The sequence below is a fragment of the Uloborus diversus genome, chromosome 2, assembly GCF_026930045.1.
Source record: "Uloborus diversus isolate 005 chromosome 2, Udiv.v.3.1, whole genome shotgun sequence".
NCBI classification, from domain to species: Eukaryota; Metazoa; Arthropoda; class Arachnida; order Araneae; family Uloboridae; genus Uloborus; species Uloborus diversus.
In genome coordinates, this window is record NC_072732.1 from 44,954,323 (window position 1) to 44,981,406 (window position 27,084).

At 33.6% G+C, this 27,084-nt stretch overlaps 1 protein-coding gene across 1 annotated transcript in view; it reads left to right on the forward strand.

The window, feature by feature from the left end:
* Positions 1-26,180, forward strand: part of LOC129216286 (protein qui-1-like) — a 53,842-nt gene extending 27,662 nt beyond the window's left edge. Inside the window, exons 14-24 of the mRNA XM_054850496.1 lie at positions 1,165-1,422; positions 3,680-3,803; positions 5,018-5,205; positions 6,155-6,498; positions 8,559-8,733; positions 11,261-11,451; positions 18,062-18,255; positions 19,081-19,243; positions 23,460-23,658; positions 24,618-24,854; positions 25,630-26,180. Of these exons, the coding sequence (XP_054706471.1) occupies positions 1,165-1,422; positions 3,680-3,803; positions 5,018-5,205; positions 6,155-6,498; positions 8,559-8,733; positions 11,261-11,451; positions 18,062-18,255; positions 19,081-19,243; positions 23,460-23,658; positions 24,618-24,854; positions 25,630-26,180 (2,624 nt within the window). The remainder of the gene's footprint in view (positions 1-1,164; positions 1,423-3,679; positions 3,804-5,017; positions 5,206-6,154; positions 6,499-8,558; positions 8,734-11,260; positions 11,452-18,061; positions 18,256-19,080; positions 19,244-23,459; positions 23,659-24,617; positions 24,855-25,629) is intronic.
* The last annotated feature ends 904 nt before the right edge of the window (positions 26,181-27,084 follow it).

Genomic DNA, 27,084 nt, shown 5'->3' on the forward strand with positions numbered 1-27,084 from the left:
CCCCAAAATTTATGTGCACGCCCCTGTGAACAACAAAAAGCTTATAATGTTGAAGGTATATCAAAAAGAAAAATCGAAGCAAGTTTCAGTTAATAGGTACATTTAAATTTATCAGTTCAACATTATGAACTCCATTATTATAAGCTTATTTCATTCAACAAAAACATAGCTCATGTCGACCAGCCTCGTGACTGCCTTTTCTTTAATATTGAAAAAAAAAAAAAAAAAAACATACCTATCACACTTTCCCGAGTGTGTTTCAACCACCAACCTTTCGGCTATTAGCCGAACTCGCTAGCCGATAGCGTCACGGATACTTCGATACATCCAAACTGTTAAATGTGTTAATATATTAATAATTCGATTAATATAATAATTTAGAAGTTGAATTTTGTTTGTAGCATGTTTTGGTTAACGGGGCTAAAATTACTTCAAATGCACTAATCGAAAGCCAGTGGCAATGGAACTTTTGGGACCTGTCGCAGTGCCATTTGAAGGGTACTTTTGTCCATCACAGAATGATATAAAACATTCATAATGGGCACTTTTGTAACCTTTTCGTTACGTTTATGGTCGTGGACCCCCTCACAGTTGCGACATGGTAAATCTGCCACTGCAGAAAGCACATCTTGAAAAACGTCAAAGATTTGGCAGAGAACAACTTGGGAAGGTACCTTTTGATTCTAAAATCATTTGCCCCCTTAATCACAATTCCCAAAGAAGTATTTAAATGCTGAACTGTTCAGTATAATTTTGAGCAGTTTTTTTTTTCTTTCTTTTTTTATTTAGAGGGGGGTTAATTTTTTAGGAGTTGTCACTGTTTTCGAATATAACTGTTTTTAAATATTACAATTGCTTACATTTTCCAAATGCATTAGGGCTAAAAATAAAAGCAACTATTACATGCCTTCAAAACAATTAAATAGCAATTGTAGGAAAATGAAAATCCTATTCTACAAAACCAAAAAAATTATTAGTAGTACTAACGCATGACAATCTTAATAAGAAAAACAACGCCATTTCTTTCTTTCTTACGTAAGCATAATGCTCAAGTAAAATGGTGACCAAATATATTGAAGCAGACCGCTACATTCTAACAAACTATTTCAAATAGTTTACTATGTAGCAAGCTATTTTCAATCTATTCCGTTTGTATCTTTTCAGATGGAACAACGGAAATTATGGATCAACTCGTCACTCACGCTCGGGAATGGTGCAACAACAATAGCAACCCTCTCCTAGTACCACAGAATAATTGGTTAACTCTTAGCCTGCCCCCTCAAGTGACCATGATGACTTGTTCGAATCCTATTACCCACATGGTGTGCACCCCAGATAGCCAACACATTATATGTGTCACACAAGAGACGTGCATTGAAATGTATCACTTACCATCCAGAAATTTAGTGCGGACATTTCCTGGTACGCTTTTATCATATAATTTAAACTATATCAATTAATAGGTACATTAATGAAGCTGATTTTTATAATAGCTTTCTCAACCTTATTTAACCGGTGTGCCTGCAAAAGTTTTTCAAAAAATTCGCGGACCGGTGGTATTTTCGTTCCCCCCCCCCCCCTCTTTTATCTATTTGTCTTTTATATATATATATATATATATATATATATATATATATATATATATATATATATATATATATATATATATATATATATATATATATATATATATATATATATACAAAAAATGGTGTTCCCGGGCCATTATAAAACTGATTTTCTTAGAGACCGGTGAGGCCTTTACCCTTTTTTTTTCATTCTTTATTTCTTCTCTTGAAAAAAAAATGACATTCAAAACTTTTTAAAAAAGTTTTGTGAATGGCTGAGGATTTTGCCACATTTTTGCAAAGAAATAAGAATAATAAATCCATATAAATAAAACACAGAATACATGTGTGTGTATTTCTGTTCCCTATACAAATCCACAGTTTTCGCCGGATCTCGACCAAATTTGGCAGGGAAGTACTTAGGCACTCGAGAAGGAAGGAACGTAGGGGAGGTTTTCTTACGTCAAAAAAGAACCGAACGGTTCGAATTTTAATATCAGGAACCGAAAATGGCTCTTTCTACACGAAATAATTATCAGATTTCTTTAATTCAGGTCCCATTCGAAAGCCCGCGAAAAAACCCGAATATATATATATATATATATATATATATATATATATATATATATATATATATATATATATATATAATCTATTCAATTAATTCTTCCACATTCTTAGAATTTCAAAGCGAAAAGGCTGTAAAATCACCGGGAAAAAAAATTTAAAGCACTTTTAAGCCTGATGGAACTTTATTTTCATATCGGAAAACTATTGTTTGCGCGATCCCATTTTAGATTCATTTTCTTTCTTTTTTTTTTTTTTTTTTTAAGGATTTTAGTCGTATTTATAAAGGATTGCTTTATATTTATTTGGGAATTTTTTATTTGACGTTTTCTTTCTTTGAGAATGGTTATTTTGACGGGAAAATTTACAGATTTTTTTTTCCTCTAATTGAAGCCTGATTGTTCAACATGCGTCACTTGACATAACTTTTATTTTCGAGGTAGACCGTGCAAGGACGGGCAATGCAGCTAGTTCATAAAAAATAAAGATATAAATAAAACTTAAGGGAAATTTTTCAACATAAACGAGCTCTGAGGACCGGTAAAAATTTTCTGCGGATCGGTGCCAGTCCGTCGGACCACCGGTTGAGAAACGCTGTTTAAGAATATGTCAAGGTTGTTTTCTTGCTTTAAACAACAAATTGAGGCACACAATTTGTTGTCTTTATATTTCGGATTTAGAGAATATACAGCGGTGTAAAGATAAGTGTTTGCGTTTTAAGGTTTTGAACATCTAAAGGGTTATTTTCTTTTTAACTTTTTATGTATTTACTACTTTTGAAAAATTAACTTTTGAATTTTGGCACTTATTTCTCTCTTTTTCCCACTTTTAGCAAAAAATACCAATTAAACGGTAAATGTTTCATTTTAATTCGAGCTGGATAGCTAAAAGCAGAATCTAAATTTACCGAATGATTTACCGAACCCATTACTTCAGAGTTCTTTAAATATTTAAGTACTGATATTCAATAAAAACGTTTTGTTCGGTTAATTGGAGGAGTTAGCTCATGATCACAATCAGGAGCGGACTTGCCCGCCATCCCGTCGGCCTGCGGACCGGTGCTCCCTCGAACGCCCTCTGTGCCCCTTCGTTTTTTTTGGGGGGGGGGGAGGCCTCAATCCCGTGCAACTTTATTTTTTTTCTTCTTTTTCTTAAATTATTTGCGCCCTTAAATGTTTTTCCCCCCTCCCTTAAGCCCGTGTGCCTTTTTTTTTTTTTTTTTTACGCTCTCAAACCTGAGCAGCTTTTTTTCCCCTTTGTCTTCGAAGCTTTTTTTGTTTCCTTTTACCCTCGAATATTTTTTTTCTATTTTGTTTTACATTATTTGCTTCCTCAAACGTGTGCGCCTCCGTTTTTTCGTTTTTTTTTCTTTTCCACTTTAAAACCTGTGCATTGTTTGCTTCCTTTGTTGATGAACATAATTTTGCTTACAATGGCTCAATTGATGGTCTGCTTCCCAGTATGTACAAAATCCATTGAAAAGAAAAATGTAATAAGTTTTGGAACTTTCCTTATCATCCAAGTAATATATCTTATTCCTCCAGGACACAAAGCTCGTATTACCTGCCTTCATCTAACAGGCTCAGGTCGATGGCTTTTGAGCGGATCAAAAGATTGTGAAATAATCGTTTGGGAAGTAGAAACTGGAACTATCGTCCATCAGCTCAAGTATGAATTTAGTTCTTCCATCTGTTTGTTTTTAGCTATTTTCCTTTTATTTTTATTTTTATTTAATGGGGGGGGGGTTGATTGGTCAGACTGCTTTAGGTAAGACAGTCTCCTCTGTGCAGCATTACCTTTTCAGTAAATGCTTACCTTTTCAGCACATTACCTTTTCAGTACTTTTCCTCGTGATATCTTCAGCTTAATCACCCACCCTTAAAATTATTTTATGATTTATTATATATTTAAGAGGAACACACACACACACACTGACATTGTTTTTTTTGCAGTAATAGCGTGACAAACCAGCAAGAAATAAACTCAGTTAAATTTTGACACAAAAAGTTGGTATTGTGCCTAAGAAACGCGAACAAGATTATTGCTGTTACATTTATCAATGTTTATTATTACATTTTGTCAATGTTTATTACAGTTAGTTGATTGCTGTTCTTAATCTTGACAAAAGTAAAAGAAATTTTGATAAACAAAACACATTTTATGATGGATTCGAAACATTAGCTGCGGATAAATAGAAAGAATTATTTTACTTTTAAAAAGGGTTTTAAAAAATAACATATTTGAATGAACAGTTTTGTAATGTATAGAATTTATGTATAAATGTATAGGCGGTGATTGCATACATTTGCAAACCGTGCAAAAACAAAAACAGAGTGAAAATACAAATTTTTAGTATTTTTTTTTCGATACTATGTAAAAGCATTGGCTGTACTTCGTTTTCCAAAAGTAATTTTTTCAGATCATGAAGGAAGTGGGTCTATTCAATATTTCAAACCTGCATGAGTACACATTTTGTGCAATTTTGAGGTTTTTAAGTTATTAAAATATAGCTTAGGAACTCTACGTTACTAATGGAAACATTCTTAAAATATTTAAAATAAAAACAGAAATTTATCTTATTTAAATGTATGACGTATCTTGTAAAATAGTTTTTGATTTTGCTACCAATTATATTCGGATACTGTTGTACCTCAATAAGTTTGAACGATTTTTAAAAAAAAAATAATCCTTACCTTAAAATTGATAGCATTTTAAATGCCGTGTGCATTTTAATACAGAGCTGCAATGTATGCCATAACTAGCAATTTGTTTAATTTTTATTTTTTTTTCACTTTTAACTGTATGTAATTTGTTTAGAGAGATAATAGTTATGTCTGTGATACTAGTATCTCATAGCTTTATTTGGTGTGCTTATGTTGCAGTCACCATAGCTCTGGCGTACAGTGTGTAACAACTATACATTCGGAAGTGCTGGTCATCAGTGGCTCTGACTCTGGGGATGTTGCAGTCAGCAGGTTAGACAATGGCCAGCTGGTACATAAGTTAGAAAACCACCGAGGTGTAATCAGCAACGTCGCGGTTAATTCAGGAGACGACATATTTGCATCAGGTCAGTACTTGAGTATTCTTACTTTGCAAACAAAACAAAACAATTTTTTTCTTGCAACGAAATTCAGTTTCGAAAGTGCAGCATTATTTTACTTACTTTGACTATGAACTGACTATGTTTGCTATCATATGAGGCAATGAGAAGCAAATGGATGTATAAGCGGCAAGATTAAAAATTTCGTGGTAACCAGTACACACACAAATAAAACTCTCCTCTGTTTCGGGGAAAGAGATAGTACTAGTAGCCATGGTAGGTGCTGATATACAGTCGAGCCCGCTTTATGGAATAGCCAATTTTCCATGCAAAATTTCATGCAAATTCTAATAAGCGGGATATTCCATTAAACGGGATTAAAATAATAAACAACAACGGTTTAGTGCATTGGAAATGTATTACATTAAGAGGAATATTCTTTTAACCGATATTCTTATAAGCGGGCTTGACTGTACAATGGAGGCCTATCTAGAACCGGTACTTTAAACGTGTTTTACTTAAAGTTTGAAAATATCCACTTACATCCCTTTGCTTCTCACCGCCTCATATAGGGTTAACAAAGCGGTCAGCATTGCACAGTTTTATTGCAAATCAGAGTTTTTATAACTCAATAACGGAAATTGTATTAGGACAGGGTTTTTTTTCCGTCGCTTCGTTAATTTTAGAATAATTAAATTAAAGGCTCTAAATATTTTTTAGTCTATTTTGGCAGCTAAATCATTAATATTATTTCAGCACTGAACTTGTTAAACTTCAATTTAAAACTTTCAGCGTTCTATGTCGGTAATAAAAAATGAAGAATAATAGAAATTACTTTTATGTATGATGCTTTTTTATGAAATATTTTTCCTTAAGAATACTTATGTAGAAATGAATATGGTTTTATTTTTTTCTATTTGCTTTCGGGCAAAGTATCAATAGTTCTTTTCGATACTGACAAACAATTCCTTCACAGCATCTACAGATCGTTGTGTCTGCATTTGGAGCTTAGAAGATTTCACACTTTTAAACACCATCCATCTTTCTTGCCCAATCACTCACATGGACATTTCTTGGGATTCTACATTTCTTTTGCTGGCTTGCACTGACCAGTCTGTCCATGTAAGATCTCTGACAACGGGCTCGGACGTTCATTGTCTGTATGGACACACGGCAGCAGTGACGTCCGTCTGCTTTGCGAGAGACAACTGCCGCTGTGTTGTCGGCTGTAAAGACGGGAAGATTCATTTGTTCGACATTCATTCGGCGAAGTTGCTTCAGACGCTGAGTGGTCACAGTGATCCTGTAACAAGTATACAGGTCAGTTACTAAGCCTAATTGCATCGTATGTTACCAAGTTTGATCCATATAAACACCGAAAAATTAATACATAAACGAAAGACTTCTACGTCTCTAAAATAGACAATTCTTTGACATAGAAAATGTAATTAAGTTTATGATACGAGACTTACATCTACTTTAAAAGTTAAAACAATTAAGAATAACTGAAGTTAAAAAGTTCACCCAAAAAACAAGACTGCTATTTCGTTAACTCAGTATAATAACCCGTGCCCTTCATCTGCCAAAATCTAGTATATTGCGGACGAAGAGTGTGCTTTAGCGTTGAGGTACATTACTCTTGGAAAATTGACTTTATATCCATTTCGCTGAAGTCAAATTGTGTTGTAGCGCAAATACACTGTAATTTTTTTTCTAGTTGCAACACCCTATGTTTTTAATATAGGTACCTGTGTAATGTTAAGTTTCTGTGTAATTTCATTTTTAATATGTAAGAAATGAAAATGTAATGATAGAGTAGGATCTTTTTGTTAAATTTCTAAAAAAATGATACAAAGCATAGTCTGTTTCAAGTTTCTTTTTTCACATTATTAACACATTTTTTAATAAAAGACAAGGTAAGTGTGCATGACGCATGTATGTGTGTGCGTCGGCGTGTGTTTGCTGAACCTTTCTCAATTAATTTGTTTCTGCAGTTGAAATCATCACAAAAAGCCGTATTGTCATTTTATGACAAAGAAATAATACAACAATCACTCAAATACTTAATTACTTTATTCTTCATTTTTATACTTTATCTTTTTGGCAAACTGAACTTGGCACATGTAACGGTACATGCTTTCCTTGTTTTGGATGATACTAAAGTATTTCTGTTTTAGATGGTACTAAGTACAGTTTACACGCCGGAGATTACATAAATTAACTTTTCTATTTTGTAACGTCAAAAAACTCACCCGGAAAACTGATAATAAATGAGTATCAAAGTCTATAGTTTGAGTAACAAGATTGTATAAAATGTTAAGAAAAAGACAAAAATAAGAAAGAATAGATAGAAATAATGTGTGTGTGTGTATGTGTGCGTCTGTAAGCGTTCTTTGAAATATGAGTCACATGGAAAATACAGCGCAAAAGATTAAAGTGTACGAATTTTATACAGTTGTATGTAAAAGCTTAACCCTTATTTTAAAAATGAAAGTGTATTTTTCAGGTATCCGACTGCGTTCGAGGACACTTTTTTTGGAAAAAAAACTGGACATTTTTTTACATGTTATTTTTTAACTACACACGTTTCAAAATAATGAAAAAGAATGTAAAAACAAGCTTTTAAAATATTATTTTCAAAAAAACACGGACAAATTTGAAGAAAAATAGCGAAAAAACGTGTGTTACGCTAACAGTTATGGACAAAATTTGGTTCTAATCATACACAAACCCTTGTAGTAATACATTTGTATGACATTTATGTGTGTTTCGCGCTAAAAGTTTTATTATTTTTTAAAAAGTACTGAAATATAGCCGAACAAGTTTCCTACACTGGTATTTTTTCGTAAACAAACGCCTTTGTTTAAACTTATCTGCATGAAAATATTACTTAATAATGAAATTCAGCTTAACTTTTAGAGGAAAACATCAAGCATATTACCAGAGAACTATCTCAGAAAATTTCACATCAATACTCAAAAAACTTTTTGAGATATCATTGTTACAGTAGACCGCTTTCTTCAAAAATAGCCTTCTTCAGAAAACGCGTTTAAATGCTTCCGTTTTAATTCTAATGTTCTAATAACTTCCGGTCTGGAGTTTAGTGTACGACTCTGCAATAATACAGCTATAACTCCAGTTGTAACTCACGCAGAGTAAAAACTAAGACAGTTTTGGAAAGCTAATGAATCAGACTACAAAATGAAATCATAAAAACAATTACGAATATTTCATCGAAAATGACGATTTTAACGCAGTCGGATACCATTCATCTAAAAAAGTGAAGGAATTCAAAATTATCAAATCTGTTTGATCAAAACTTCTGGAAAAAAAAAGAAATTCTTTTTACAAATCTTACTCGAAATAATTTGACTTCAAAGGCTCAAGATAACGATCGTTTCCTGGTGACGTCCGGAGGAAACAAGATTGTGGTGTGGAATTTTTTCTGCAAGAGATCGGAAATGTTCGTCCCGAAAGCTCGCAGGAAGGAAGACAAACACCAGGAAGCGGTAACTTGCGTTGCGGTGTCGAGAGACGGATCGTTAGCAGTGTCTGGTGAGGATGCTTTTCTCTTCTTTGTGTGGGAATAAACGAGAGCTCTGGAAAAAATTGGATTTAAATGCGCCTTTGCCGGAACGAGCATGGGAAATCGTTTTTGTGGGCGAACAGAGATTTTGAAAGCAAATGTAAACGTGCAGGTTGGAGCATGGAATTAATGACCTTATTAGCGATTCATAAGCATTCTCGTTAAATGCTTTAAAGAAGTATAAATGAGTAAATCCAATTAAAACTGGCGAAATTAATTAAAATTACTTTTGTTGATTTTTTAAATGTTTATTGGTAAAAAATAAATGTTCTCAATCAAAGTACTGATGTCTGATGCACAAATTGTGTTATTTAAAATGAATAGTACCTGATTGTCACGATTTTGCTTCCTTTTGTAAGTTTTGAATTTTGTGAGCTTTTTCCTCAGCCCCTTCATGGCTCGTAAGAAATGTCTTTGATACATTTTAATGCTCTGATCGCTTTTATGCAGAGATCCCGATAGAGCGCGAGAATCGCGCACGTTTAAAAGAAATCTCGCTCGAAAAATATTTCGATACGGGATTTTCTCACGATTTTGTCACGTCTATTAAATTGAACATTAAGATTTTTTTTTTTTAATCTTAATTTTTAAAAATTTCACTTTAATTTAACAGAGAGGGGGAGATTTTGTCATCCACATTTTTTCTTCTAATAGGAGCCTTGCCTTTATATATTTCAATAGTGCATTTTTATTGTTTATTTTGTCCTTTAAATACTAATACGTCTACTGTAAGCCTTCTCAATAGTGAAGCAAAAAAAAAACTAGATTGATCAGCAAATATTGTATCGAGTGATCACCCTCTACTGTAAGACTTCTTAAAAGTGAAGTTTAAAAATAGATCAGTCAACAAATACTGCATCGATTGATCACTATTTAGTGAAAAATTTTGTAAAAAGGAAGTAAAAAAAAAAACTAGATTGATTAAAAAATACTGTATTGATTGATCACCGTCTACTGTAAGACTTCCCAAAAATGAAGTTAAAAAAGAAAAAAGAAAAACTAGATTCCTCAACAAATCCCATAGTCCTGAAATCTTTGCATAAAGTGATCCAAAATTTATTTTCCTCACTTTTTTCTTTAAAAGATATGGAATGAGAAATTTTTTAATGATTACCTAATTTCAAAACAGACTAAATAGAAAAAAATAACCTCTTAGATTAATTTTTTGCTATATAGCCACTAATTCTTTGAATCGCATCGCCGTGAAAGAACCGATAATCTAGTACATGTAGTTGGAAAAATAAATTTAAAATTTTCACTGAAATAGGTTTTTTTAAGAAAATTAATTTTAATTATATGATTTTCAACAAAGTTACGGCTGTTTTTTTAAATATTTTTCTTACAAGTTTCACAAGTTGAAAAAAATGTCAAACTATTTCCCTGCGTTTAGTGGATAGAATTAAAATCAATAAATTATAAAACTAATATAATTTGTATTTTAAAAAATAAACTCTTTCCCTTGACAACTTAAGCGGGCTAACAAACAGCTTCATTTTTAGGCTTCATTATTACGTTAGTAGTGTTGAGAAACTAAAAATTGGTTTTTTATCTGCAAATTTCAAAAATTGGGCTACGTGAATTTAGAAAATCGAAAACTCAATGTAAGTTCGCGTTCCTTCTACTAAACCACTACTACAAATATTCTAGTATCTTTAATTAATATATTTTTTCTTTAAATTTTATCTAGCGTTCATATTCCTGTTGCACATTCAGTATTTGCCAAATAATGATGCATTTCATAGCGAATAATGTTATATGTTGTCGGTTTGTTATATATTTTTAAACTACTTAAAGGGAGTCAATACTTTGTATATGCGTAATGAGAAATTTCTGACCGTGATGTACCTTTTTCTCAAAACATTTTAAAGATAGAAACTTATAACTTTCACAGTATTTGCAAAAGATATCCAAGTATCTTTAAGAGAATTTTAAGACAATATTGTTTTTTTTCTTAATTTAATGAATTGTAACCATTTGTCATTTTTGAAATTAAAAAAAAAACGTTTTTGAGCATAAAAACAGCTGTTAAGGAAAAGCATAAGTCCCAAAGTGAGAGAAAACTTCCTTTCAGTATAATTAGGAACACACAAATTAAACGCGGTGAAAAATTCTAACCAATATGCAAAGTAGTTTTCTAGAAAAAGGAACATAATTTTTTTGAATTGACGTTTTGAGAAAATCACGTCCCCATTACTATTGAAATTGAGTTACTTTTAAACATAAATTTTCCGTCGCTTAAAAACTCTTAATTTGAATATTTTGAAAATATAAAAACTGAAAAATCAATATGTTTCAGATTTTATGGTACGGACTCCCATTAAAGGTAAATGATTAATCACATGCTTAACTAAAAACATTATTAAACCTAAAGATACCTTCCTGTAAAGAACAAATGTGAAATTCAGCAAACGCTCTCCATTAAATTTGCTTAATGGACAGCGCTTGCTGCCGCGTTTTCCGTTTAATTGATTCTCCGCCCTTGCATGCCGACGGCAGGTTCCAGGGACAGAGTTGTGAAGGTCTGGCAATTGAATTCTGGAGAGCTGCACGCAAGCCTCAAGGGCCACACTGCGAGCATCACGTGCGTGGCCTTCTCTCCTAATGGCCTGTTCGCCGTTTCCGGATCCGATGATGCCACTCTCAAGGTGTGGGGGCTCACACTATCCCTTATTGTGTCTACGTTTCAGGTACGATTGGTTCTTGATTTCTCTGGTGTTTATGAAACGAATGAATTTCTTTCTTCTTTTGTGACAAGAATGTTAGATTTAATGCTATACAGGCGTCCCTCGTATAACACGGAACTTCTACAGGGTGTCCAGCAAAGGACTCCCTGGTTTCAAAATTAAGTATCTCGGAAACAAAGGACGATATTGGAATAAAATAAACGGCATGATTACTGTGAAACCCATAAAAATCATATACAGGAACTTGGAAATTAGTTTTAAAAACTGCCAACAGGTAGCGCTGCACAATGTGATTGCAAGAGGAGTCTCTATAATTAGTGCTGCGAAGAGGTTAGTTGTTTCAGCAGTTGTTTAGTCTCCCAGATATGCTTACATATACGCTAGAAATTATCGTCCAGCCTCTTCGCAGCTCTATTTATGGCGATTTTTATTGCAATTACAGCGTGCAGCGCCACCTGTTGGAACTTTTTAAAACTAATTTACAAGTTCCTGTATATGATTTTTATGGGTTTCACAATAAATATACCGTTTATTTTACTCCAATATCGTCCTTTGTTTTCGAGATATTTAATTTTGAAATCAGGGAGTCGTTTGCTGGACACCCTGTACAACACGGTTTCGATATTACACGGTTCGAAACTTGAATTAAATACTACATGGTTTTGATAAAACACGAAAGTTATATTCAAAAAGAATGGAATTTAATTTTTGTTTAATACATCCTGTTAATGTTCAATAACTCTTATAAGTTTTTACTTTGTTTTTATGAAACTTGGTTTCGAAATAACACGGTACACATTCCTTGATTTACATTATTTCTAAGTCACGTACAACACGGTTAAGATATAACACGGAACGTAGTTTAGATATAACACGAAACATGTTGACATTGTTTATGGTATGTACATGAATAATTGGCTTAAAAAATTAGTAAAAAAAACTATTTTAAAAAATGTCTCGTATAACACGGTTTCGATACTGCACGAAACGAATTAACCGTGTTACACGAGTGATACCTGTATATCATACTTGCAAAGTTTAAATATTTCCTACTAAAATATATGGTCAAAAATGAATGTCCTACTGATATGCCCTACTGAAATAAATAAATGACAAAAACTCAAAAAAAAAAATATGAAAAAGTTGAGATACTGCGCTTTACCTTTTTACGGCAGCTTTAGTGCAACAGTAACACACACTGCTTGTGATTGCAAGGACATAGACTCAAAACTCTCAGTGATGCAACGAATTTTGTGATACACATCTGAAGTAATTTTTGTTTTCGTTTTCAGAACGTTTTGCATAAAATGGACTCTTAAGGTATCTTTAGAAATTAGGTTCCCTTTCAGGTTCTCTTCTTACGTTCTGTTGAGAGAAGTTATAGCAAGACTTGGATCAATATTTTTCTGATGCACTAAAATAATACCTTGAGCAGTTATAACTCTAATAAGGAATGTCAAAACCATTGAGAAGAGATAACATGAAGTAAAGACTTTCATTCATAAATCAAAGATCTCAAGTCCCGTGATCATTTTTAAAGCGAAGCATTGGAAGAAATCAAGTTTATTTTGCTAGTTTCACGCAAAACGTGTCAACTATTCGTCGTTGTTGAGTCACGTGACTTGAGGTCTTTGCCTCAGTTTTTGCTAAGCCAATGATCGGACTTGCTCCCTCCATTTACTAATTCCTACTCTAAGGGTAAAACAGGGGAAATTATTTAGTCGCATAGTAAGTTTCATAAGTAGTCACATTTTTAAAGTAGCCTTTTTTTTTAATTTTTTTTTTATTCAAGGTGTTAAATGATTTTTTTTTAATTAGTTGAAATTAATAGTACTGAATGCGTGAATTAGTGTCAGAAATATATTTTTGATAAATTATTTAATACAGGCAGCTTCTTTGTTTTGGGATAAAATATTTACCAATGACCTGTTTTTATTTTTTATTTTATTTATTTATTTATTTATTTATTTTATTTTATTTACTTATTTATTTATTTATTTATTTGCGTTCTTAGATATTTGTAAAAAAAATATTGGATCGGTGAAAATTTTCGGATTTTTGACGAACCTACCCCTGTTAATGAGGGCTGAATCCATTTTAATCATTTTAAAAAATGTCTCCTTGTCTGTCTCTCTGTGTATCTGTATGCGTGTGATCTGTTTTATAAGGTCGCTCTGGTGCAAAAACTACGGCATTCGAACGAAATTTGGTACACATATGAACCCGCATATGAATTGGTGCCGATTCTTCAAGAGATGGAGCAGTCGGCGTTTTGTTCTGTATGCGTGAAAGAACGAGCGACAGAAGTAACGAGTAGATTTAGACAAAAATGTATTTGTAGATAGACCTGAAAGGGTACAAGTACTGATTCGATTTTGGTGACAATAGCTCAAAGGGGGTCGATCACTCGAACATTTTTTCTCATAACTTGTGCTATATCACAAGAAATAAAGCAGAAATTCAGACAAATACTTGACCGTACATTGACCTCAGAGAGTACAAAAATTGATTCGATTATCATCCCAATATTTCTAAGAGGGTTAGTGCAATCGAACGTTATTTAAAGTTAATTGTGACTGCGATATTTCAAGAATTAATGCTATGATTTAGATCAGGGATAGCCAAACCATGGCACGCGTGCCACAGAGTGGCACGACGAAAGATAAAAGTGGCACACGAAATTTTTTGATCAACTTAAACAAATCAGAAAATAGTATCGTTTACAAAACAAATTTCAAATCCTACTTATATTCAAAGAAAACTTTTAAAATCTTACTTGTAATTAGTTTATGTTTAATTGTAAATATAGTGTTATATTTAATGATGTCAGAATAGGGTCAGTATAATAACTTTATCGAGGAACTTTGTTATGCGACAGATAATAGACATGAGCAAAGAGGTTAGCACAAAAAATTGTCTGAACTACAATATTACAAGTTATTTGCTTTTAGGGATTTCAATACCGGTATACCGAATACCGGTATTTCGAGCAATTTTTTCAATTTCGAAATACCGGTATTTGCTGAGTTAAAATAGCGGTATTTTCGGTATATATAATGAAAATAATAAATAGTTTCAGTTAAAGAGTTTTCAATTTAACTTATTAGATATCTACTTTTATTTTAAGCTTATATTTCTTTTCCAATGATACAGTACCAAAATCGATAGATTGATGTAAGCATTCGGCTTCAAAAGAACGAACTATTAGAATATCATTAAACAAAAGTAGCGGAAAGATTGTAAAATGATATCGTCATTACTAGATGGTGAAATGAATCGCATTTTTGTGCGATTTTGTGCACCATGTATTTATTTTTCCATTTCACTGATCACTCATTTTCCCTTTTGCTTAATTTCGAGTGTAATTTTGAATGCATTTGTCCTATTCACCTATGAAGAATTTATTCCAACCCTCAATTGCAGTAATACTTTATGACTTTTTTAATTATTTGTCTCAACTGTGCTAAATTTTGACAAAAACTTTTTCTTGTTAGCCTAACAAATGGTAATGTGTTGTCACCAGTATTGGTTTGTTGTACTGTCTGGATCTTTAGTTTTATACTTGGCAAAATAATAAATAGAAATTATACGGTGCCTTTAAAATTTGCATAGAGGTAAAGCATAATCAATTAAAACGTATTTTCAGATATTTATATAATTATAATTGTGAAGAAATTTAAAAAGAGAACGAAAATGAGTAAAAGAATGTAACAAGATCAAATTAGTTTATTGTAAATTTCAAAAAAAAAAAAAAAAAAAAACGAGTAAAAAGCAAACACAAACCTCTTCTGCTCAAGAGAAAATGATAAAATGATGTTAATATTGTTTTATGTGATTTGCATATCAGCTATAACTGCAACTTGATGGTTGTGTGTAATCTATAAATAGTATCTCCTATGGTTTAACTGCAGACTCTTGCTCAGGCTTGTAACTGTTTATGTTTTGCTTTTAATGAACGTTCATAAAACCCAACATGGCGCAGTCGTACTCGAACTTACTTGCATAGAACAAATTGTTTAAATTGAAGCAATGGAGTCGTCCATAAAACCACCAAGAAGCTTAAACTGAAGTGGAAATTTGGCCGAAGAATTGCACAGATTTCGGTAAAACTTGGAAATTTTTCTGAAAGCCGCAGGCTATACCGGGAAAAAAAGTGACGGTGTTAAAATCGCGATATTGATGAATTGCGTTGGTGAAGAAACAGTGAAATTGTTCAATATATTTCAACTTACTGACGTCCAACAAAGTAAGTATGAAGATGTTTTAGCTGCCTTCGAGAATTATACAAACCCCAGACGCGCGCGCGTGAAACATTGTAGTGGAAAGATACATATTCAATTGTCGTAAACATGAACGTGATGTGGAATGTGATGAACTTATAACAGATTTACGAAAATTAATCAAACATTGTGAATATGGACCTTTAGCGGGCAGTATATTACGCGACCGCATTGTTTTGGGAATAACTGATAGAAGCATTCAGGAAAGGTTGCTACGAGAAACTGATTTATTCCTGCAAAAAGCCATAAAGATATGCAGAGCTGCAGAACTGAGCAAACAGTAGTCTGATATTATACAAAGGAAAGAAGAAATTAATCTCCTAACGAGAAAAGACTGTACAGAAAAAGAAGGAAGAAATACGAAATTTCAATCCTCACACACACACAGTACTTCGCGAAATAAACGAATCGGCAAAATCTGACTTGTTGCGTAAAAAGAGTGACTTTAGTTATTTGTGCAAGAAATGTGGCAGGCAACATTCAAAAGGACAATGCTTCCGACAAAATGTGGCTTTTGTGGCAAAATGTGGCTTTTGTCGGATGTCTTTTCATCCATAAGCTCACTACGTTTTGCATTGAAAAAGACGTTCCCTGAAACGCCGAAACATATGTATGTAGTAATCTGCGAATTTGTGCTTTTTTTTCACGTTGTTACTTTACGTCAATTTACTATTCAGCACAAAGGTATTTATTTATCTTATCAGGATTTGTTTGATCTCAGATTCGTATTTGACTACATGCTTCTATTGTTTGCAATTATTATTTAATTCTTCAGTTTTTTTCCACCGAAACATTATGCTGCTGCCTAATTATATAAATGGTCCAGAAGATACATCATTTTACGAAAATACTTCATTAAATTTGCATTAAAATAAGTTTTTGTTCCGCATAACATCGCATTTAATAGCACTTATTTTCACCTTTTATTAAGGGTTATCTTACGACTTATAACCGAAAATTACGCAATGGTTGTCTTCCAAATCAATATTTCAGAAAAAAGGTGGAAAAATATTCTAATTTTAGTAACTAAAACAATAATCATTAGCTATACATCATCAAATTATTAATTACAAATTTTAAATCACTATTATTCACAAAACTAAAATCATTTTAGTATAGCGCTTTCATTTATGTCGAGCTATCAAATGGAAGTAAACGTCTTTTCCAACCTGCCAAGTGACTTTTTTGGACAAATGGTTAAAGAAAGTAGTTTCTTTTAAGTTGTAAGCTCAAGCTCCTCTTAAGTTATAAGCTCAAATTCCCTTTAACTTATAAGCTGAAGTTCCTTTTAAGTTTTAATTCAAATTCCTTTCAAGAATACTTCCTTTCAATTTCCAACCAAGATGCTTCAGACTTTAAGCATCAGTCAGCAAGAAAGTTTTGATGATAATTGCTGCTTAGCGTCAGAATTTCTTCCTGCATTGATCATGTTTTAAGATGTGTATGAAATTCTTCAAGATTGCTTCAGATGTGGTGTGGATTTAATTATTTTATTTATTTACGTACGAACAGATTCTGAAGTGAAGCAAAATTTGTTATCAATATATTCTTATTGCTTTCCAAAAAATAACTGAAAAATGTGAGTGTGGTACCATTGGTTTTGAAAAATAAGTATTTAAATATTTTTAAGAACCGAATATTTGATTATAATACATGTTACAGAAAATTGCTTCTTGTAAACTATATTTATTCATTTATTTATTTAACGCCTGAAAATATTTACGCAATTTTTCCTCAATTTATATCTCCAGCATATTATTTCCACTGATATTACTTTAGCTTAGATTTTAAAAATACTTCAAAGAACAATTTCGCAGAGAACTCTTTTCTTGAAGTTTATCGAAAAAAGCCACTGCATTTATAGAACTAATTTTTGTCCATGTATTCCGAAGGAAAAGGAGATAGAACGTAAGATTTTTCCCTTTAAAATTTCTGCCTTAGCATCTACATAATATACTGCCGTGTGCAGGTAAACGGCAGTATCTGCAGAAATGAGTTTTCGAGATATTTGAAGAAACGCGTTTTGGATTCAATACTAACAATAGGGAAATGTTGGAATTAGGTGTCTTTTTCGCGTCTTTTTTTTCAGCGGAAACCAAATAAGCGAGCTTGTACAGTTAAGATAACGTACAATAGATGACAAAAATGAAAAAAAAAATGAAAAATGAAAAATTTGCAGTTACTGCCCTTTACATGCACACGGCAGTATATTACTACTTAGTTCTCTGCTGAATGCATACTTAGCCCTTATTTGTAATGTTTTATATTTAAATAACTTCAGAATTTGTTTACTTTCAAATACATTGTCTAATTATTATTACATTTGAATTTAGGAGCATCAGAGTAAAATTACCGCCGTAGCTGTAACCTCAGACAGTCGTCGAGTTTTATCGGTGGATTCCCTCAGTCAACACCGACTGTGGCAAGCAGACAACGGTACTCAACTCATAGTCTGCACCAAACCATCAAATAATGTTGCCGTATACGCAAATATGGTGTTTGCTGTTGGCGGAAAAAATGACTGCAGGTACGCCATTAAAATAAGTGAAACTGTTGTGAAGTGCTTGAAGAAAACATGAATTTAATGGTGCAATTGAATAGTTGGGCTTTGTATGACTTTTTATTGAAAAAATTTGAAATATGTCGAATTACGCAAGCACGGATTGAGTTTAAATAAGGATTATCGGTATGCAACAATAATTAGATAGCTTAAATAGTTTTTAAGCTAAATTTGCTTTAGAATCTGCGAAGACAGTTGCTATTAACTTACCAGAAATAATCTAAAAACATAAATTGGTTGCTGCTATATAAACATGTATGAGAGGCTATTCAATTCTCACGTTTCATGTCCCTCTGATTTTTCTGTCTTAGGAAGAGAAAGTTTTTATGTTCATCGAAAAATGAGTCTTGTTTTTTTTTTTAGAATCCGATATAAATATCTAATTTTCTTTTTTTGGATGTTACACATTCTGTTTTTCTTTCCTCCCCCTTTTCTTTCATGCTATATTTGATGCTGGTATTGACAATGCCAAATTCTTTTTGAAAATGCATTTTTATTTTCGTTTTTTTAAACATATTTGTTCTTCTATCACATGCTTCAATGGCCATTGGTAAAGAAACTTTTAAAACTAATTTTTATGTCACTTTTTTGCTCCTGGGCTTCATTGCTGCAGTATATCCTAATATACTCATGTGGTGGTCGTACTTTTACTCCCGTGTTAAAAAATATTTAAATATTGTTTGTCTAGATATCTTTTCTTGGTATGTTGAGACATACTTATGCAAATATAGAATTAGTCTCTGTAAAAATTATTTGCTTAAAAAAATAATAATTAAATGTCTGTTTTTTTAGCTTGAAATTTTGGCCGGTCATGGACATGGAATCAGAAAAATCTGTTAGCCACAGCGACGCAATTACTTGCTACACTGTCACGTATGACTGTCAGACAATAGTCACTGGATCTAATGATATGTCACTAAAAGTATGGGAAGTAGGATCGGGAAAACTTACTCAGGTTAGTACAAGTAGATTAGCTAAACTTGTTTACAATATTTTTGAATGATATATAATGTTTTACATAAGATATAGGGTCTTAAATAAGACATAGGGGAACGGCACCAGTAATAGACAAGGGTCAAGTAACAAACAGTTATAAGTTTTGATTGAAATAATAAACCTTTTAGGCTGGAAAAACTGATGTTGCTACTGCCCGTGAATACGACAACCATCTAGTGTTATCAGAGTGAGTTATATGAGCCAGTTGGTATTAACGAGGCAGTGGTGGAAGGTTATGAACCGCTACCACGAGGTCAGCTAGTGTTTCATGTTCATTTAAGTTCAATAAGGCTTTAGTTCTAAAAATAAAGAACTTTTGCACATTTTGAAGAGAGAAAGAGAATTTTGTTCATTACTCATCCTTTCTTCATTCTATTTGTTACTGTGTATCACCAGATTTTTTGGTGTATGTTATTGGGGATCCGACTTTTTTCAAAATTGAGCGAATGAAAATTGAATTAACCAATTAAGCGGATCCAGAAGCAACCAAACGTTAGATGAAATGTAGTTTCATAAGAGAAAAAAAGTTGAAAAATTCTAAGTACATTAAAAGGCTCATAAAATTGAGTTAACCTGAGTGCGATGTCTTAAGCATGCCTGTTACTGGTGCCGTTACTCAAAATACTCATTAAAAACATCCAGTCTTACCAGCACGCTGTTGCGTAGGGATACTTTCGCGATTGTTTTAACTGGTGCCACGAAACTAAACTTTCTCTCGATATCATTAATACCTCTGTCAAAGAGGTTGTATCTGTTCTAGACCTTTGTGTCTGTAAATCCTACGCATTGATTTAATATTTTTGCCTTTTTTTAGCAATAAGAAGTAATAAGCAGAGATGAACTTTCATCAAAGTCTTATTTATTACTATCACAGAGAGTTTGATAGCAATATTTGTAGTAATTTCTTAAATTTTAGGATACATTCTGTGGCGCAATATCTTTCAAACCCAGACATAGCGCAGCGTGTAATGAAATATTTGTAAAACATCACGAACTAATTTTTTCATACAGGCTTTGTAAATGTACAAAAATGCAGATCAAATGGACGCTTTTTGCGACTTCTTGTGCAGTCGTTACCCCTGTTTACAAAAGATTTTTTTCCACCCATTGTCACATTTAATTCATGCATTATTTTTTACCCTCTTATTCCCGTTAGCCTTAGATTAAAATGGTGAATGAATTATCGTTTATGTTAATTTTTGCCACCGTCACACAGTGGGGCCGAATGGCCGAAAAGTGGAAAAAATTCAATATTTCGAGAACGGGTTAACATAGAAAGCTGGGGCCGGTCTCATTCAAAAAAGAACAAAAAATACATCAAGTTCAACTGTTTTTATTGCCATTTCGAAGTTAATTAAATAACTAATTAGGAAATGAAAGGCTATTGGAAATGTAATTTTTTTCTTTTAAATTTCCGAAACATGTTGTACTTATAAAAAAAAGTTGCAACAAGTATTTTGAGCATATATTTAAATTAAATATTGCTTAAAATGATTCCCTCAAGGAAGCTTAAAGACCTGGAGAGTTTTAAAAATAATAAAGCTTGAGATTCTTAGTCAATAGTTGCTTAAATTGAAAGAATACATACCAATTCAAATTCAAGGAAATTAGATTAACAGTTCCTTAGCTGCCTCACTGATTTCCAGATGCTTTTCCTTTGGTTCGGGTCTCATGTTCGTGATAAAAGGTTCCGAAGTAGCTTGTGGAACACGCCTTCGTTGGTGGATATACGAGACATTTTCCGCGAGTTGGTGATCCTGAATGCCTTGTAATCTTTATTCCTACTTTCTTGTGCCTCTTCCGACAATATTCCGACTGGGAAAATTGACTTCTCTACTATTTCAGCACCGTGTAACAAAATTTTATGTACTGTGGATGGCATGTAGTACCATGAATACTTCTCAATGGCAAGCTCTGCTGTTTCTTTTGAGAATAGTCGGAATTTCACTGGGTCAATCATTGCATTGCTGTTTATGACTTCCAGAATGGTAGCGATCCGATGGATTTGAATTTCGTCGACTCCCGTTATTGCACTTGTGACCTTGCACTCATTGAAAAAACGTCTGGCTGTGTTGCCATTATTTGAAGATCCGCAACCCTGCTTAACGAAGTCCACTTTGATGCCGACTTTCTCAAGAAACTCTTGTTGAATACGTTTCTTTTCGTTTTCGTACATGTCTCTTGTGTCTTTTGTAGGCGTGTAATGGAGAGATACCGAATTCGAGAGCATTCACATTAAGAGGTTTCTGTTGGATTTTTGCTAGGTCGTTCATTTCCGAAGGTAAAACATTGCATATGTAGCAGGCACTTGCAGACTTTGTATTTGTGATGGCTTGAGCTACTTCGCCGTCCAACATTGTCATCACCAACGTGTGTCGAGTACGGATGACATTAATGCCGATCACAACTTGGGTAATTTCCAACTTCTCTATTTCTTCTTCAAACCTTTTTTTTCATCTCGTGCCAAATCAAGTGTCTTTTTCTGGAAGCTGTACTCAAGGGCCTGCAATGTCTTGTTGAAGAAGGTCGGCCGTTTTCCCAAATCGGTCCATTTTGATCAACATCCATTGGAATTGTGAGCTTCACAGGAACTATGGACGTCATGAATAAATTCGAGTCACTTATTTCGTTATTGCTGATTGAATATTTTGGGCAAATTCACTTTGTCCTGAGGCATCGTCGAATCCCCATTTCGTCGTCAATTTTAATTCATGTTCATTTAATTTTTCTAGTTCTTCTAGGGGTTTTGTTTCCGGAATTCGTTTAGCTGTATGGTCAAGCAAATTCTATAAAGGGACAGCTGCAGATGTTTCATTAATTAACATATTATCAGGGTAGCATTATTTCTTTGAGATGATTAATTTTTTATAACTTGGAGATACATGGCATCCAAGGTCTTTTAGTGTTTGTCGAATCACCTCGTACTGATATTTTGTCAGATTGGCCTGGAGAAATATTGCTAATGTTTGATCGGCTGACAAAGCTTTGGTTTTATCGTGCTTTTCATGTGTCGCAGCCGTGTTAATCAAACTTTGTTGATATGATGCTTGAAGTTTACGTATTTTATTTTTTTTTGCTTCATTCACCAGAATCATCAGTCTTTACTTGGTCTCCCAACACATCCTGTAGATTCCTGCTCCGGTATGTTGAAAACGTATTCATTTTCCATCCACTCGCTGAAAATTTTTTTGAACCTCTCCCAGTTTCGATTTACTTTATCTTTTTTTTTTAAATTAAAATGAGGCAAGAAACTCTTGCTAAGAGCTGTCAACATTAAACAAATGTTTCCTTCGTCAAGTTCAGGGTGATTTTGTCGAAGGAATACGTCGAAATTTGTACCATTCCACAAGCACTCACACAAATCACGGTATTTAACTATGATAGAGCTCATGGCTAGACAACGTTAGCAACTAGACTGAACTCAAATAAAAAAGGTTTTGACGTGGGGAAATGTTTTGTCTGAGACAATTCTATTAACAAAATAGTCAACAAACAGATACGTACTCTAACCCTTTCCTTTCTTTTCTGTGTTATGATCGGATAGGCAGATAAAGGCAGGTGATTTGTGTTCTAATGTTTACTTAAGCACCCCTAGTTTGATAAATAACCTTCCCCATCGCGGAGGAAGCCGGAGCTTTTTTTGTTACCTTAGCTGTTCTCAATGCTGATTTAAAATTTGTAACTTATAACGTTGTAAAGCGCTCTAATATGTTTTTGCACTGTTTGACTGATGAGTGGTTTAATTGACCATCGTAGAACAGGGGAAAAAATTGATTATTTTTTTCTCACTTTTTTATCACCCATCTTGAGTAGAGTGGAATTTGGTCAAACTTACATAATTCTGACTTTGAGCCTATATTAATGGGAATACCCTCGATACAGCGGAAAAAATCATGCCGTTCCTATATCCTGTATCTTATATAGTGTGAGAATCATACACCAGATAATCGAAATAAGCGCTTTCGAAAATCGAATTTTTTCCACTCTGGCACCACTGTGCGTCATAGTAACGTCGTCATTGGATAGCCGTTGAATGGTGCTATTACAAGGACCTTTTGACTACACTTTTTGAGGCGAATGAGGTTGGGTATTCATTTTGTATTACGGGGCAGAGCTTTAACATGCTATTTTACTTTTAGTTTTGTTGTAAAATTCAGTTTTCCACTACTTTGCAGGTATTGGTAGGACACGAAGGTCCTGTGACATGCGCAGCTTGTGCTCCTTTAAGTCCATCCCTTGCTGTTTCTGGATCAGCTGACTGTAACATCATAGTCTGGGATTTGACGACAGGCAATGACAACTTTACACTGCGTGGACATACAGAGACTGTGACATGTGTGAAACTTACTTTAGATGGCAGTTTAGCAATATCTGGTAAGCAACATCAATATGGTTTGGTAATTGAAAAATGGTATGAAGGAAAAGGTGAGTGGTTTCAATGACACAAATGAACGTATTTTAAAATTCGCACCTGAGCAATCTTTTACAGAGTAATGTAGCAAGTATACTATTCAGAAGCATCAAATATTGGACATTTTCGAATTGTTTGCTTTCTCAACAGTTAAATTAAGGAACTTTTCAATGAATTTATCGGTATAATCTTTAGTTTTACAGCTATGTAAGATTTTTTTTTTAACTTCTTTCATATTGGAGTTAAACAATCTGTATATTGATGGCCCATCTTTGGACAATGCTTACTGATAAAATTTACATTTTTGAAATACAGTTGGTTCTCTGTTTAACGACTTTCAAGGGACCACAAAAAATCGTTCTTAAATAGAAATCGTCCTTAAATAGAATACTTTTAAAACTATAGTCTACCATCTGGGACCGTGAAAAGCCGTCTTTAAATAGAGAAAGTCGTTAAATAGAGCGTCGTTAAAAAGCGAGCCAACTGTATGCTTATTTATGGTATTTTTTTGCTTCATGCGTAGTAATGATCTTTGAACTATGCTTGTTGATGGTACGAATTGCACTGAACTATGACTCTCAATAGTACATCCTTTGAACCACATTATTTTATTTTTATGTATACACTGTTAAAAATTTTCCGGAAAATTTACGGTAATTGTTACTGGCATCCATGTTGCCAGTAACTATTACCGTAAAAATCAAATGTTACTGTAAAATTTTACGGTTTCCTCGGTAGGCCACAGCAACCAGTTGGCGCTGGGATCGCTTATTTCTCCGGTATAAATTACCGTAAAAATCAGCGATGCGTCGGCGATGCAATTTTACAGTAACAATTACCAGAAAATCTTCCTGAATTTTTAACAGTGTACATAGATAACGTGCTATTTGCAGTTGCATGCATAATAGTGTATTCCTTCCAGCTTCTGACGACAACTGTGTTAGTATTTGGAGTATGAGCAACGGTATTCGTCTGGGTATTCTTGGCATCCATCAACCCATCGTGAACATGGCAGGAGCTCTGAATCTTTCACAAGTGGTTTTGCAACTTGCCAATCAGAATGTTGTTCCCTTGCTCAAACTTCATAACAATCCAACGAAGGGTATGGTTTTGGACTTGCCGCCTGGTACCCCAGTTTCAGAAGAGGCTAAAACACCTGGTAAGAAATTTGCTTTTAATAAAATAAACCTTAGCAATAAGAGGGCATCTTTTGTTTCTAAGTTGATCAAAGATGTTCGAAACATGATGTTTCAGGATCAGCGTTTTAACATTAACTCTTTTTCAATGTTTAGTTAAAACATCATCAAAAACTTTGTAAATCCAGGCTAAGAAACTATATAGTGATTCCACCGCAGCGGGATCTAAAGCTACGAATGGTACCGACGTTTCAAAGACAGACAAGAATCTTTCTTAGAAGATGAGCACTCAGGTCAAACAGCGCGAATGAATGCGTTGCAAAACTCTACGCAGGTTAATATCCGCCTTCCAATATCTCAGGCAGCTAGCCATCGTTAATAAGCCTTAGCGCTGATTTGAAGTATTCGACCACAATCTTTTCGAAGGTGGTGTTTTGTGTTGCCTTTCAGGTACCAATTTAACATTTTCTTTAGACAGTGAAGCCGCAGGTCGCTCAGAGAACTCATCTTCAGTAAAGGATTCTTGTCCTCTTTAAAAAGGACAGTTCTTTTTGTACATCTTCAATCTCTTTATCTTGGAACCACTATACGCCTTTTATCTAAACGCTAACAAATTTTAATATTACAACAAAAGTGGATTGAAAAGTCATTTATTTAATGCAAAAGAGTTAAATATATGGGTTATAACAGTTTGCAGGGAAACAATGAACACCTTAATAATTTAAAATCCGAATAGAGGTGAGAATATATTGATTATGTTTATACGCTGTTTTAGAGGTAACACTTTATTATTTTCAGGACATTCTTGGAGAGGTGTCGTTCCTCAGCGTGTTCTTCTTCGAGGCAACCTCAAGCGAGAACAATCATTCGATTCCTTCTACTGGGATCTGCGGTCGTCATCTCCAAAGCACGACCTAGGTTTGAGTTTAGAAGACTTTCGTCGAGTTCCATCCCCTTTTGGATCCAGAGAACATTTACATTTAGCTGGCACAGTGTGGGATGGAAGATTAGGTGGCAGAGGAGGCGGACACCTTTCCGATCTACAACCCAAAGCAAAGTTGCCAAAACACAAAATGTTGAAGAAACAACAAAGCATGTTTGCTTGCTTTCCAGAATTCATGACGCAGCAAGCATCCCCTCAACAATTGCTCTCTCCACAGGGACTTATTAAAGAACTAGAGCAGCAAAGGAAATTGACAGACTTTGGTAGACTTACACCCAAGCTTACGTCACAGAAATCATTAAGTCGAGCAGCTAGCCTCGAGGAACCTGGTGCAAACTCCAACGGTAACCAAGAAGGTGCCAACATAGCAATGGTCAAGCATTCGGCCGTATGCGCAATATCCTAAGACATTTTATGTACATATGATTGTTACGTGGACTGAGGGTTACTCCTTGAAACGATATTCTGTCAGCACTGAGCCAGCAGAGCACAAATACTCTGTTTGACGTTTCGGAAGAAAGATTTAATTCCCAATTATCAGTGGCTTCCACTAATGAAACCTCCTCTTCCAGAATCCTTAGTTTTAAGGCTTGTTTTATATCCTAGTAAATTATTTTATATGCTTATATGTACGAACTGCTTCGAGACTCATTTCCCGGAATCCTTGGCTTTAAGCCATATTACCAAGCCTAGTTTGATAAAAGGAATGATAGTTTATAATAACAAATTAAGTTTTTTTAAAAGTAATTTTGTTACAAGAACAGATAATTCTGTCAAAAATACAAGCTACTAAGAATAAGAGCTAAGATATTAAAGCAGACTCAAAATGAGTAGGTATCTAAATCTATTAATAGGTTATATTATTTTAAGTTATTCCTTTTGAAAACTAATATTCGTACGTAGTAATAGTAATTTGAAAATAGTGCAAATGTTTAAAAATTATAAACAAACTTGCTGTGATAGATAAAGCAATATCATTGCAAAACGTGGAAGAAGATCGTTGATATTCATAACTAAACACTTTGAAAAAAATACCTGCCATAGAATTATCACGCAAACGTTGTTTTTAATTTCGCTTTAAAATAAACCGTTAATTTCTTAGCTAATGTACATTTTTTTATGAAAGTTACTAAAGAAATGATTTTCTCCTTCATTGGGGATGCATGAGTCATTTTGTAGTTCCTTTAACGCAAGGCCTGATTAAGACACGGTCCTTGGCACTATAATGTTAGGGGCATCAAATATACAGTAAATTTCTTCCTTTTTTCCATTTTGGAAAAAACTACTTTAAAGATGTACGGGTTGTCTTG